Source organism: Apus apus, chromosome 1, assembly GCF_020740795.1.
Source record: "Apus apus isolate bApuApu2 chromosome 1, bApuApu2.pri.cur, whole genome shotgun sequence".
NCBI classification, from domain to species: Eukaryota; Metazoa; Chordata; class Aves; order Apodiformes; family Apodidae; genus Apus; species Apus apus.
Genome location: NC_067282.1, coordinates 203,019,450 through 203,035,133, shown reverse-complemented (window position 1 = coordinate 203,035,133; position 15,684 = coordinate 203,019,450). Strand labels below are relative to the sequence as shown.

Here is a 15,684-nt window from a genome sequence, read left to right as displayed (position 1 = left end):
AGGGGGCTTTTTCCTTCCCTCAGAGTTCCTTAGACTGGGATTTATGCATTCATCAAAAACGGAAGTCATCCATGCTCCTAGCAAGAGCTCAGCAACTTGAGGACAACACATCATGACAAGAATGCAATTTATGCCTACAGCCTTCCTGTACCTTACCCAGAAGTAATCTCTCAACTGTTTGAAAGAGTTAACTGGACACAACAGTGAAACAAATTACGGCTTTGGCTCAGACCTCCTGTTTTCCAGCCCTACAAGCCACTGTTTTCTTCACTTTTGACATTCTGCCCAAAGAACTAGTTTTGCAAAGAACAGAGTGAACCAAACTACTCCAGGAATTGCAGTTATCACAGCAAACAGAGCCGTAGCCATGCTGTGAGATTCCAAAGTGACATGACAGGAGGTGCTTTATTCTGACCAAAGCATCTGTTTATTTGGGTAACGGTGAAGCATCAGATGTAATAAGAGACAGAAAATTATCCCAGGAGACTTGGGTTTAAAACCACTAGTGACAGACATTTTAAATATGGGCTTGAGGCACTGGACGCTGGTCATTATAAATACTCTCTCAAATGTCTATGCAGTGGCACTTCACATATTCAAACCAAAAAGGGCTTACAATATTCATGTGAACTATAACATTTGATATAAATAACAGTAGAAACTAAAAGAAATTAACAGAGGGAATATACTTAGTATAATTCTTCTGATACACAATACTTACCAAGAGTGGTGAAATCTGAGCCAGACTTAAATAATGCTGAGGCAAGAAGCTGAAACTGCAGAAGAGGAGGTAGGGGGACAAGGAAGAAGGAAAGAAAAAAAGGTGTTATTAACTCCACAGGAAAAACCCCAAAATACTCAAAGAAGTTCAAGTGGCCTTAGAGTTGCTGTTTTCTTTGCACTACCTTTAGAAGTACTGTGTCACACATACGAACAACAGCAGCAGACACTTCCATTTGAACAATACAATTTGTCACCTTGGCTAAGCAAGTTGGATGCTTCCTAGAATTAGAGTAGCATTGATGCAAGGAAAGACACTTGACTGGCAGCCCTAAAACCTAATTTTTTTATACACTTTTCTTGCAGATATCTGGCAGCTACCACAGAAGGTAGAGACTCTTCCACACAACAGTATTGTCAGGGATGAGCGTGGTACAGCCTCAGTGAGCAAGGGTTAGATGGCACAAAAACAGGGTAACTGCTACAGTGCAGCATGATCTTCTAGAACACAGAGAAAGCTTTTAATGGCAACATTTCTGAGCTGGCAGAGAAGCTCATACAACAAGTTTAAGGCCATGTCTTTTTAAATTAAAAAAACAAAAACAAAAACAAAACCACAACAAAACACAAAAACCAAAACACTCTGCTTGGGAACATCAGAAAAAATAATAAAAACATCTTAAGTAGTACATTAATGGTTTTATTCTCCTTTAATGTCTTACTTCTAAGACAGTGAACACAGCACCTTCCTCTACCAGTAGCTACTGTTTTCAGTTACCCATGCTGTAGGAAAGTAAAAAAAGCTTTGTCATGTTTCCTTAAAGAATTAACCAATCCCTTAAAGGCCTGTAATCTTTTCTCACCTGTGTGTCTTTATAGCACACAGCCCCAAGGAAAGAAGGGGAGGAAAAATAAAAAATAGGGAAGCAAGTATGTTCAGGGAAGGAGTAGGTAGAAAAGTCAGGAATTGTGTATCCATCAATTTAACTTCCATTTCAAGGAAAAACTGGGAAGGCAACATTTGAAGGCATCTAGCAGTGGGGAAGGTGACGAGTAGCAGCCAATGTGGTTTTGGCAACAAGTTGTATCACATCAATCTGATTTCTTTTACAACAGGGCAGCAAGCCCTAGGATGGGACTTGGCAATAGATTTTGTCCATTCTGACTTTCACAGGAGTTCTGATGCTTTTCTGTGATATTTATAGGAAATTATCAAGGCTAAATTAAGCTAACAGGAAGTGGCAAATAGGTCAAGTAACTTTACTGTGGGTAGCCATCAATGGTTTGACATCAAAATGGAGCCATGAATCAGAAGAGATTCATCTGTGCCCCAGGGTTGGCTTGTTTCTGGGTTTTCAGTGATAACCTGCTTGACAGAGCAGGACACAGCCACTGAGTCCACAGACCTGCCACCACGCTCAGCCAGGCTGGCAGCATGGTAGCAGACATGCTTCAGACTGCTTCCACTTCATCTAGCTTGTAATGATGGATCAAGGTGCAATTCACTAAGGCCAAGTTCAAATCAAGATAGAGGAAAACAATCAGCAATACAAACCAGATCAAGGTACTTGGGCTTCGTGACATTGCATTTAGGAGTTATAATAGGTCAGTAACACCCTACTGCAGAAATGAATAATGTCTAGAATATGCATTAAAAGGGGTGGGATCTTCAAGTAAATCGAGTGCTCTTGCTGTTACCAAGGCTCATAAGTCACATCTACAATCACAGAATGATTTTGGTTGGAAAAGACCTTTAAGATCCTCAAGGTCAACTATTAACCCACCACTGCCACCACTAAACCATGTCCCTCAGCACCACATCTACACAGCTTTTAAATGCCTCCAAGGATCCTGACTCTGCCACTTCCCTGGATAGCCTGTTCAACCCTTTTGGTAAATAAATTCTTTCATAATAACCAATCTAACCCTCTGCTGGCACAACTTAAGGCCATTTCCTCTTGCTTATCACTTGAAACCTGGGAGAAGAGACAAAGACTCACCTCGCTACAATCTCCTTTCAGGATGCAACCACTTTTGGATGCCCTGTATCAATTAGCAACAGATGAAAAAGCACTAGAAAAAAATCAAGTGGCCTGAAAATCAAGATCTATAAAGAAAGTTTAAAGCAGTCAGGATTGCAACAACTCCACATAATATCCAAGGATGAAACTGCAAAAAGTCACAAATGTTAAGGCCACTACAAAAAGGCAAAACTACAATTAAGTGCAAGAAGCCACACAAATACTTCAACAAGATCAATTTCAACATGAGATCAAGAAGAAAAACAAGGACTATAGAGTGCCGGAATAAATTTGCAGTCTTCTGAGGAGGTCATCACGGGAAACTAGCACTGGAGGTATTTAAGAACAGGTTAGAAAGATACAGGATTGACAGACTACACAACAGGGGGAAGAGGTTGATTAAGTACCCTCTTGAGTGAGAGGTCTGGTTGCATGAAATCAAAAGGGACTCGAATGCAACACATGTATTTCACAGCTAGCTGACTTCTAAGAGGTGCTTGGCTCCAAATCAGCAATGTACTTAAACAGATGCCCAGCATAAACAGCTCCAAAAGTTCCAATAAAATGGGTGGCTAATCTGTGCTGCTTCTGATAGCAAGTGCCATGTCCTGGCCTTCTTCCCCTCACACACAATTGCCTTACAGGCCTGCTGCCAACTGCCTGGTGGCACATGAAGCCAGACAGGCTGGGACAAAGCAGATGCCACATGCTTTGAGGAGTTTCCCTGTCCTTCTCCAGCAATGCCAGCAGCCATCCTGCTTCAGGCAGGGTCTCAGAATGCTCAGCTAAGAGACCACAGAAGCAGGATCCAGCTAGTAACTTGCTGAACTGAGACCAAAAATCCATTGAAAAGACCTTCTGCCAAGTATTCTCACCTCATCTGCACTAGGTATGATGGATTTTCATGGCTGTGTGAAAACTTTTTCCACTTCTGTGGGGAAGGAGTATCTTGTCTCCTTCCTTGATGACTGCACTGATCACTGCACTTCAGCTGATTTTGAGGTTTGTTGTTTTGAAATTACACACTGTTCAAAGCAAATACCCAATATGTTTTCTTCATGAAGTTCAAACTCTGCTCTCAAGAAGAAACTGATTTCTTCATCAGTTTTTCCATCATAATAATTGTTATCATAACAGACAGCACTTCAAATTCTGATTAATTCTGGGTCCCCTATTTGAAACTACCAGAATCTGATTTTTCAGAATACATAGTATTATGCAATGGCTTCTGAATTCACTTGCAGCCAGAAGAGCAAAGCCCTGAAGGCAAATCAAACCTCAAATCTTTCCCATCAGGCGCCAGAATGGAAGACACAATTAATGACCATCTAGGAAAAACAATTTGCTTAACGTCACATAGCAACTCTGTTACAGAGGCAGGACCAGAATTCAATTATCCAGCAGAAGCACCCAACTGCTTTAATCACATCATCACCCATTTTCTTCTGCCAATCCCTCTGGCTCCCTAGTTTCTTCCATTCCAAATTAAGCCTCCATTCAAAATACAGCAGTTCCCTTCATTATACAATTAACTTCTCCCTCCTGGAGAGATCCAACCCAACTTCTGAAGGGAGGCAGGGGTCCCTTAGAGATAAATGTATCTGCTTAACTCATATAACACTGTATTAGTCATATATCTGGCTTATTAGTTACAGAATCACAGGGGTTGGAAGGGACTTCTGAAGATTGAGTCCAATTCCCCTGTTGCAGCAGGAACACCTAGGATAGATCACACAGGAATGTGTCCAGATGGGTCTTGAAAATCTCCAGAAAAGGAGACTCCACAGCCTCTCTGGGCAGCCTGTTCCAGTGTCCCATCACTCTCACAAAAAATCAGTTTTTCCTCATGTTGAGGTGGAACTTCCTGTGTTGTACCTTGGTGCCGTTTTCCCTCGTCCTACCACAGGGCACCACTGAAAAGAGACTGGCCCATTTTGACACCCACCCTTCAGATATTTAGACATCAATAAGGTCTCCTCTTGGTCTTCTCTTCTCAAGACTAAAGGTCTCATTTCCTTGTATGACAGATGTTCCAGTCCCTCAATCACCCTTGTAGCTCTTCATTGGACTCTTTCCAGCATATCCCTATCCCTCTTCAACTGGGGAGCCCAGAACCAGACACAATACTCCAGCTATGGACTCACTAGAGCAGAGCAGAAAGAGTTGAGAACCTCCTTTGACCTGCTGGCCACATATGAGGTGAACTAATACTATCAACCACATTCAGACAGAGGCTAAATTAAGGCCACAAGGGTAATGTTAATTCTGCCATTTTCCTAATTAAGACCTTAATGCTACCAACATTACTGATCTTTTATCAGTTGTGTGTCCTTTATCTAGGTTCCTACCCTCAGCATAAAAGCAACTCAGTCATGTGGCAACCCATGCAAGTCTTAGTGCACAACTCTGCCTGTTGTGCCAACAAGGGGTTAACGCTAAGGGGGAAATGAGTAACTCCTGTTTAGGATCCCCAGCAGGTTGAATGAATCAGACATCGGTCCTCCTCCGTAGTGTCTGCCCTCCAAGCACTCAGCTCACAGCATAAAACACTTTCTCGGCTTTGACCAGTTCAGTTGGGATGGCATCTCACAGTGTAGTCTCAAAGCAGAAATGAAACTCAAATTCTTTGAGGACGGAGCCGGCACTAGCTGAAGTTGAGAAGGCTGAACGCTGTTTTTGTAAAGCCTTCCTGGCTCCACAGCCCCTGCTCCTGCAGCACTCAGACTCTGAGGCTTTACAAAGAATCACAGCAGGACATGTAGAAGAAAAGCATGCTTTTCTTAGTATTTTCCTAGAACTATTTTTCCCATTTGGGCTTCAATTTTCCCAGAAATATCAGTCTAATGTAGACCGAAACAATACTTTTGGGCCCTGCTGCCTTTATCTGGCAAAGTATTAAAGACAAGGTCTTAAGAATGGAACGTATGAAGCAGCCTCGAACACGGGCCTCCAGCCTTGGTCTACAAGCTAGTCAGGCCTCAAATTGGCCTCTAGGTCCTTGCTTCTTCTCTTACCATGCTCCAAGAAAAACATACTGCTAGTTTTACTTGCATTTCGTTCTACAGCGATCATGGGATTGAGCTTCATCATTTAACTGAATCTCAATCTCAATGTACAAAATCATCTTACCCTCCTTCACCTGGGCAGCACTTGCAATTTTGTCGTCTTGATTTCTTCTATAGCCCACTGCTCAAAGAACACGTTTACTCTTGAATGTGACCTACTGATGTTTCTGTGCTTTAAGAGCACGTGCTTTTTCCTTGACATAAGTACAAAACTGGGAATTAATTTTTATTTTCTATTTTGACCATCCTTTTATCATTAAAAGCCTGTACTTCCAAGCTACCACCAAATGCACGACTGTGTCTATGTGACACAGAACACCCATATCACCAGAAATTTTTATGCCAACAAATGTCAGCTTTTTATACAAAAATCTCTCCATGAACTAGAATTCATGGACAAACACCCATGTGCTCTGCAAATCTACCTCCCTTTATATACAGTGTCAGAGCTATTAATCCACAGTAAAATAAGATTCACTGATCTGAAAACCCTGAAATAACTGAAGAAGTTTGTGATTTCAAGCAGAATCAAAGAGAGAACTGGACCTGCATTTGTGGGCAACAGCAGCAACAGGGCTGACAAACAGACTGTGGCTACTAAAACAAGCACCCATGCAATAGCTGTTACTTGCAGGCATCTACTTCAATTTAGAATAATATATAAAGAAAAGAAACAAAACTATAATCCTATTAACATCCCTAAAATTCACAACGAAGGAATGAAAATCTGGGGGTATGTTCTGACTGTCAATCATTCGTGCTACTTTAAACAAAATTGGTTACTAACGACAAAGTGGGTTTCAAGAACAGTCTGTTTTATTTTCTTTGGCACGCAACTCAAAACAGCTGAAGAAATTTGCCTAACAAAGTTAGAAGAAATTACTTCTACTATAAAGCAAGCAAGCCTTGCCTCAAAGTGAAATTCTGCATGTAATATTATACAACATTATCCATATCTCAATCTATCAAACCATATCAAACCATATAGACCGGTCTCTAAGAGAACTGTAGCATAAAGTTGTGACAAACGTGCTCAGCTTGGTCATTCCCAAATTTAACAGTTGCCTTGGAGAGAGGGGAACACAACAGGGAAAAACCAATTCCCTTAAGATCTGCCACACTAAGAAGCCTTACAATGTTCAACAGCTGTAGCCAGAACAGATCAAGCCAATCAGATATACAGCCTTTGATATTAAGAAGATCTCAGCCACAAATAAAGACAGAGTATGTAGGTGTTCGGGCTTAGACACACAATCAAATTGGTGCTTGAAATTTGATATGGGATCCAAAAAGCCTGCGTCAGTTCTTTGGAAAGCACAAGAGCTATTTGAAGATGTAATGCCAGAGCAAAAAGCCAACTCCATGTGATAACCGGAAGGTGAATTGACGTCAACTGGAAATACACCCAGTTAGTACCAGTGCAGTAGCTGGCTTTATGCCACATACCTGGCAGATCTGTTCCATTGTAAAAAGCTTTGGAAGTTAAAGCTTTTTGACTATCAAAATTTATGAAAAAAAGAAAAAACAACAACAACAACAAATCACTAGCAACCAAAACTCAAATAAAAAAGCCTCCCAGAAATTGTTAAATGATTTTAGGAAACCATTGGCATGGCAGCTTTATTTCTGCTGAATAGCATGCATTGATCTGACAGACAGAAGCCATTGAGTTTTGTTCAGATCAGGCATTAGGCTGAAGAGAAAGGATTCACAATATATTCAGTCAGCTGGATTGAGCTCATACACTACATGATCAATGTGCAGAACACCAGCAAGCTCTATGAAAAGATATATTTAAACAAAAATTATGCTATTTCTACCTTGTATGATAAAGCAACTTTCCTCCAAAATCTCAGAGAAGCTCATGCAGTCAGTTAAATTCTTCATTCTTACAAGGTGGACAAGTTAAATACTACACACAGAACTAGGAAAACCAAATGTAGGAAACCAAAGTATTTCCTAAACCAGACATACAGAATGTGCAGCCTTTATGGCGGTTCCTTTGGTCTGCTGGTGCCAGCAGGCAAATGATTTAATAGGAGAGGAGCTTGCTGAGCACATCACCAATCTTTTCTGTCCAGGCAATGAAAAGTCACAGCCAGCCACGAGCTGCAACATCTCCTAAGGAGTAACTGGCCAAAGAGACAAGGCCATCTCAGGCAGGATGGGGCTACAAGTATGACATGGAGAAAGAGGGAGGTGGGAGAACACAGGACATGGTCTTATAAGTGGTTGGGAGGGAGGAGGAGGTTGGGAGGGAAGCATCAGAATGGTTTTTGTATGTTGTTACAGGTTCAAATAGGAAGAGGAAAGTGTTACCACACTGGGAAGATGGGGAATAATTGGGCTGAGCCCCTTTGAAGCATGCTGCACAGGGAAAAAAAATATCTCTTTTTCTACCTGAAGAAAAGCAGAATTATCTGTTATTTCTATGCTAGAAATTGCTAGAAAGGATGTGAAACTACTTGATATGGAGCAATTTAAACGATAAATCATCTAAGAGAGAACTTACAGGCAGAACACTTAAATATTTTCTTGGATCAGATTTTTATAAAGGCAAACCAGAAATTATAACAAATGTGATCAGTTCCAAGATCCTGATATAAGTAAATGAATTTTTTCTTAATTTTTCTAACTCTACAATTCTATACTATGCATATGCAAGAAGCATATTTTGCTCCAAAAGACTTCAGTGTCTGTATAATGATCTTTTCTTTATCTGAAGTAACAGGCTAAAACCAACAGCTTAAGTGATTTAATCCAGAGACTCAGCATGGAATAACAGTGCCCATTCTCCTCCTGCAGTTTCATAAAAGGAGCTGTCAAATCAATTCCAAAGTCACTAACGCAAGAAGAGGATAAAAAACAATGTCTCCTCCTTCCTCATCTACCTGTTAAGGAGGTGCATATGCTTGTACATCCAGCCAGCTGCCCTGTATTCCATGTGAAAATTAATGGGAGAATCAAATCAACCACCTTATCTGACACTTTTCACTATTTCTTTAATCCTTTTTGTAAAGTGACATGTACTGTGGTAATGGAATCAAAACAGGGAATGGGGACAACTTCTTGGAACATAAATAAAAAGAACATGCCTACTGGATAATATTCAAAAGGCAGAGGCAGTAAGAGTTTAAGGTTAGCAAGCAATGTATATACACATTCTACCTCCAGAAAAACTTATCACCTAGCAAAAAACCTCCTTCCCTCCCCCAAGAGCTATTTAATATTGACAAGCCAAAATGCAGGGTGAATAAGAGCCACTTTCTACCATACAGCCAACTACAGACTCGTGACATTTCAGAGAGTTTACATTTCAATTAAAGCTCCCAAAATACACACCAGTACACTGGAATTAAAACAAAGGCCTAGTCTTCACTATTTTGAGTATAAAAGCTACTTTATCTGGAACTGCAGTTGTAAAATTACTGTTTCTAAAGCAGTATGATCTTTAGTGCAGAGAAATATGAGATATAGCAAAATGTCATGCACCTGTAGAGCTCTCCCAAACTGAGTAACAAGGTTTAAGAGGGTTAAAGCCTCCATGTGAGAACAGTTTATTTTATTATAAGACAAAGATCGTTCATCACTACCTCTTTTGTCTCCTCGGGGTCTGAATGATCCACAGTTACATACAAATCATTCTGCAGGTACTTCAGTGCACTAAGAGGGTCATTCTGAGCTTTTTCTTCAAACCTGCAAAGGACGACACAGAAAACATGAGCACAACCACTTCCTTCAGGACTAAGTACTATTTCTAGAAAGAGCAAAACCTATCAAATGAAACTTTCAGCCAAATATGTCCAAATAAAACAATGTTAATGGCAGCTCAGCCTCATATCTGCCTAAGTACATGCTTTTGAGCCAGACTGAAACACGTTGGGGTGTTTTTGAGGAGTGTATGGGAGTTACAAGAGCGAAGTATAACGCTCTTACTAAAAACTTTCAAAGGCAGCAGGCTCTTAACTCATGCATATAAAACATTTAGCAGAGTTTGTTTTCCACAAATAAAGTAAGGTATGAACAGCACCTCAAGTGAGGAGCACAGTTCAGATATAGACAAGCCTTGAGAACTCCAACCTCGGGGATATTTACATTCCTGACTGTGCAGAAATGTAACTGGAAATACAGGAGTTTCTGCCAGACACCACATTATGGGGCTGAAAATCCCTCAGATTCAATTAACACTGTGCCTTAATATCCTACCTTTGGCAAGGTATGTAAAAACCTGTGCACCACTACCATTATTTTCTTATTTTCTTTTAATGAACAGAAACTAACTTCTTCAGAAGTTAATACAAAAATTATTCTGGGCTCAGCATCCCCAGTGAGCAGAGCTACTTTCCTGCAGCACTGAGTTGGGTGCATAAGCCTACAACAGGTCAAGTTTAAAATCTTTTTGCCCAATCACCTCTCCACTGAGGGCAGCATTGCACTCTGCCAGCTTCTGAATCACCAATACACAATACTAAGATTTCCCAGGAAACCAGCTCAGACAATTCCGCATTCCAGAGGTGAGGACCCTAAAAGCCATGTTCTCAGTTACTTAACAGCCTTGTATCAACTGCCTTATAGCAATGCTAGGTACTTTATTCACTACATATTTTGATTATCTTTAGCAGGGCATAGCTTGGCAAATGGGAAGAAGTCACACTGAGTAGATTTAATCATATTGTTTTATTTATTTGGGCCATCTACTTGGCTATTGATACTGCAGTGGACATCCCTAGCCTGAATTTTGAAATTGCCTAAAGATATAAGTCATTTAGCCAGTTCATGGAGCACAAAGACTGTGTCTGTTACCTGCTGTAAACAACACTTTGATAATTGAGCATGATTTCTTCCTAACAGTAACACATTTTTCTTAGATTATATTGCCATGGTCCAGAGAGCTGAGTTATCTTAAACAAGTGGAACCATTGACACCTGGTTCTTCTATGCCTGGCCAGCTTGGCTCCACTATAGCTGACTGTCACTAAACAAGTTAATAGGGCAAACAGGACTCCAGCTGCTGCAGTGGATGATGCAAGTCCAATGCATGTTCTGATACCTAGAACTTGAGGGAGTGCAGATAATGGACAGCCAAGTGACTCTGCAACAGTTCAGCTCCAGCCCTGAGAGGCACGTGAACTCCAGCAAAGCACCCACCCTACCAGTCCCTGGCTGGTCATGTTTGCTTCTTTCATGTGGACCCCAATAAATGGGAGCATTGTGCATAAACCCCAAATTTCTGCCAGACAATATGCAGTAACATTTCTTCTGACTGCAATTTAAGCATGTAAAAACAAGCAAACCAGAGCTGCCTCTGGAGGCTGAAGGCTGCATTTGCATACAACCCCATGAGGGCTTAACAAGCTTCCCAGATTAGTGGGAAAGACCTTTTATTCATTCTTGTAGGTACACACACCTATTGCGTGGCTAATCTGCAAAAAGTTTCATCCAGCCACAGTGATCGTGAGCTGAGAACAGCAATTTGCTTGTTGCCTCAGAAGTAAAATCCCATCAGTAAAAACTGAGCTCCAACTCTTGGCAAAACCTGATAACAGAGTATTCTCACCAAGAACACAAAAGCATTTATTGGCTTCAAATAATTTGCTGGGTCTTGAAAAGCTGCCTCACCACTGCAACTTCTTGCCTAAGGTGACACCATAAGCTTGATTTTGAAAAGCTGCTGCCCTAAATAGCAAATAAAAGGCAGCTCTGAAACATCCAGAGTGCAAAGAATCATCACAGTGTGGCTGAATTCTGCAAAAGTGAGATCTTTGAAGTGCTTCTGAATGGGAAACTCTGATGACCTCACCACAGCTGAGTCTCAGATGTGCAAAGGCATCCAGCCCCCAGACGTCATCAGCATCCTTGCGAGCTGTTACTACCTCCTAGCACAGTGTTTCAGAAACATACTCCTTTCTTTGGGAGGTGACACTACTGAAACATTGGTGAGCAGCAGAGTGAAAGGGGAATCTAAACATTCCCCACGACTCCCTGCACCAGATTTTTCCAGTTTTAGAATAACTTGGTAAAACCAGAATGAAGTTCATGTTGTCATTTAGCCCTGCCCCACTGCTTTTCATTCTTTAAATAATTTGTTTTAAATTAAAAATAATCAAGAAACCTGTAGACCATCATATAAACAAAGTGACATATCCCAAAGCAGTTTGAAAGATCTTCAAGTTTTAGCTTTTTTTTTTTTTTTAATAGACACGTAGGAAAAGAAAATTGTGAAATTTTTTTTATTTACCTGTGCTTTCTTATGAGGTATTTGCAGTGTCTTAGCAGGTATTCCTTTGAAGGTCGACAGAGCTTCAGAGACCAGAAATCATCTAATCTCATCTTTGGAGAGCAGGACTTGCCAGGATTCCCTCCAAACAAGTAATGAACCTAAGCAAATGAGTCAGATCACAAAGTTGATTGTTTGTGTACATCTATTCAACACAGACTATTTACTATGTCAGCATCTTTGGAGAGGTTTATTCTTGAGAGAGAAAGCTCTGCTTTTTAGACAAGCTGCTCCAGCTTGCTATTAGCCTTACTTTGTCCCTTAGGAGATGAAGAAAGTTCCCTTAAACTGCTTACATTTTAAGATAATAAAAAAGTTGCACAGTTACAACGACCCTCTAGCAGTTTTCCAAGATATTTATAAACAGACAACCACAAACCATGTGGTCTCTCTTTATTTAGGAAAAGCCTGAGCAAGATAAATTCTTACACACGTAAGATATGAGCAGAAAAGAAGGACTGGAGCCAACTCTTTCTGTCCTGTTCAAAATACTTGATGCAAACAATACTGAAACTGATGGATTATCAACCTTTTCTCCAATCTTATCTTCAAAGACTCCAAATTCTCATTGTCATGAGAGGCTAACTTAAGGAACCTGTATTAAGCCCTTCTCCAATTTAGGATGAGCAGATTATACCCATATACCTGTGAGAGGACTCCAGCAGTCACACATTTTCTTTGAAGAAGAAACTTTTATGCTTGTAAGGAAGACTCAGAAAAAAAAAGGACTTTTTAGACTGGCTCCAGCCAGAGCACTGATGGTGAAGCTGCACAACTACAGCACCACAGCTCATACAAGCAGCCTTTTCCTTGAGTCAGAAAAAAACATTATCTTCCCCAAAGACAAGAGACACTGGCAAAGTGAGTGGAAAGTCCTAAAAGTGCTCCAAGTAAAGTGACAACAAGCCCAGTCCGTCCACATCTTGGGAAATGACCAAGGTGTTCTGTAAGCTCTAGGGAGACTGAATTTGACTTGCAGAGAAAAATTTCCACAGTCCTTGGAAGGGCAGATTTATCTCACCTCAATACAGCAGCAAGACACTCAATACACTACATGGGCACAAAGGAAACAACTAACTGAATAAAGGGTAAAACAACAAGCCAAAACTGAAATGCTTAGAAGAAATGAGTTAAAAACCACCAGCCTTATCTTGAATCAGAAATCACAACCATCACTGTGGTTGTTTTCAGAAAGAGTTCTAGCAATCGTAATACAAATCATGGAAATATTAAGTATACCTGTATGTAAAACTCATTTTTTTTGTTCAAGGTAACTCAATTGAAGTAGAGCCTTTAACAGTCAGACAGTTTCAGGATAAAACACCTTTGAAATGCAAGGCCAGAATTACAGAGACACAAACATCTCAAAAAAAGTGGAAGTGTTAAAAAAGGACTTATTTGTTCACAATGTTTGGTATTTCAGACTTGGACCTGTTGATATTAAATATGCCACAAAGGGTCTTCAAATACTGAGGTTCAACAAGTCCAACAGGCTACCTTTTTGCCTGGCTTTAAAAATAATCACTCAAAACAATGTATTCTGCATCCCACTGATGTAGACTCTCCTTATTTATATCAGTGGAGTTTAGAAAGGTCATTGAAATAGAGCTTTCTAAAAATAAGACTCTTCAAAACAAGCACATCAAACAGCTCTTCAGATAAAGCTGGGCAACTGCCATCATTTAGCAACCTTCACAGTAACAAAATACTTCTCTCAATCTCATCATACTTTTACACTTGGAAATAAGTCATTAAAGGCAGAAAAGTAGTCACTGCCTAATGCCTGTGATGAAGACAAGCCATACAAATCCTCCATATAGAAGTTATCCCTCCTTAATAATCTCTGTCCTCAACTTTTGGGCTACTTGGGTTTCCCAAATTTGATTAACATCCCATGGAATAATAAGACTGAAGTACATTTGCCTTTTTTAATTCAGGCTGTTTCAGACTAAACAAAAATTAGAAAGTTTATTTTAATTGCAAAATATTTGTGAAAGATTAAACATGTCACAGTAATTTAAATTCGTAGGCTAATGAAGTTACAGTAACCTAATCTGTGGGTTTGTGCTTTATTGATTACTTTGCACAAAGCTAAAAGTTTACTGAGCAGTCACATACACTACAAACAATTTTAAGCACATCTAAGCATGAACGTGTCCATTGAAGTCAGACTGACAGTTGATTCTGACATGTAGGGCAAATTAAGGCACCTGTTACAGCCAATTCTTTACAGTGATTAGTTCATTCAAACACACTATCTTCTCCTTGAAATGTTGCTATCTGTGACCATTTAGAGAGATAAATGTGGCAGCTAAACTAAAGAAATTACTCCACAATCAGCGACAGGTTGTGAGATCAAGGCCCTGAGAATAATGAGCAAAGCTTCAAGTGTTCTCAAGTATGAGAAACAGGTCATGTCAGGAGCTGCCTGACAGTTGTGTAGAGGTTTAGTATACATCTCATTGTCTGCATTTTGATTTAATCTAGAAACTATCATGCCTACTTCACGTTGACATAAGAGGTAGCTTAGCACCTTATTCCAAAACATAAAACATTAAATGAAAGTTACCCACCACATTAACCCAAACATTAACACTATACAAAAAGCTACATTCATTCTACCACCTCTGAAGAAGCAATTCCACTGGAAAAGCAATAACACTAAAAAAAAAAATAATTATGGATGTGTCTGGACCCTCATACCTTATGCAATTCATCATACACCAACTGATGGGCAAATCTTGGGCAGGGCTCCTCTTCCTGAAGGCTTTTACCTGGATTCTCTTTTGCTGCTTGGTCATTTTTATAGACACAAGACCTGAAATACAAGGCAGCAAGTAATGATTAGTAGTACCTACAGGAAGAAGAAAAAGTTACTGAAAGGCCATAAGGAAAAACAATGTCAACTTGAACTCTTAGCATAAAACACCAAAGATTTCCTTACTTCTCTCTATTATTTCCCTTTATTATCCCATTCTTAGCTCTACAAAAAACCCATCTGACAATCAGAGAAGGTCGTCTTGGCTGAGCACAGTCCTCAATTACAAGCCCAAACATGAAAAAATTCTAGAAAGTTTTTACTTAAACTTTGGAGGTATCTTTAGATGTTGCCTTATTTGCTAGAAGAATTATCAGTATGCATTATTTTTGAAGTCCCACCCCTGGAAGCATTCCAAGCCCAGGGTGTTTGGGGCTCTGAGCAACCTGGTCTAGTGGGAGGTGTCCCTGCCATGCAGGGGGGTTGAAACTAGATGATCTTTGATGTCCCTTCCAACTCAAAGCATTCTGTGATTCTACAATTATGGAGTATACTATTTTAGAATCACAGAATATCCCGAGTTGAAAGGGACCTATGAGGATCATCAAGTCCAACTCCTGACTCCTGCTGCACTGATGATGAGTCCTGGCCTTGAACACTTCCTACAGAAGAAACTTCTTACAATGGCTTACTTCCTCTCACCCCCTCCATGTGCCTCCAATAAAGAAGTTCAAATGATTTCTCTCCTTCATCTGACTTATTTCCATGATGTCTCTGAAGACTATGAAAAAAGAGGTGCCTCAAGGGAATTCAGATGTCTTCAACAACTCCACGGTTATAAGA

General features: G+C 40.2%; 1 protein-coding gene across 1 annotated transcript in view; it reads right to left on the bottom strand.

Annotated features, from left to right (window-relative positions):
• Window positions 1-15,684, bottom strand: part of MKLN1 (muskelin 1) — a 97,707-nt gene that overhangs the window by 1,353 nt on the left and 80,670 nt on the right. The window contains exons 14-17 of the mRNA XM_051615645.1: window positions 14,787-14,901; window positions 12,045-12,184; window positions 9,400-9,502; window positions 722-776 (exon numbers count right to left, since the gene is read on the bottom strand). Of these exons, the coding sequence (XP_051471605.1) occupies window positions 722-776; window positions 9,400-9,502; window positions 12,045-12,184; window positions 14,787-14,901 (413 nt within the window). The remainder of the gene's footprint in view (window positions 1-721; window positions 777-9,399; window positions 9,503-12,044; window positions 12,185-14,786; window positions 14,902-15,684) is intronic.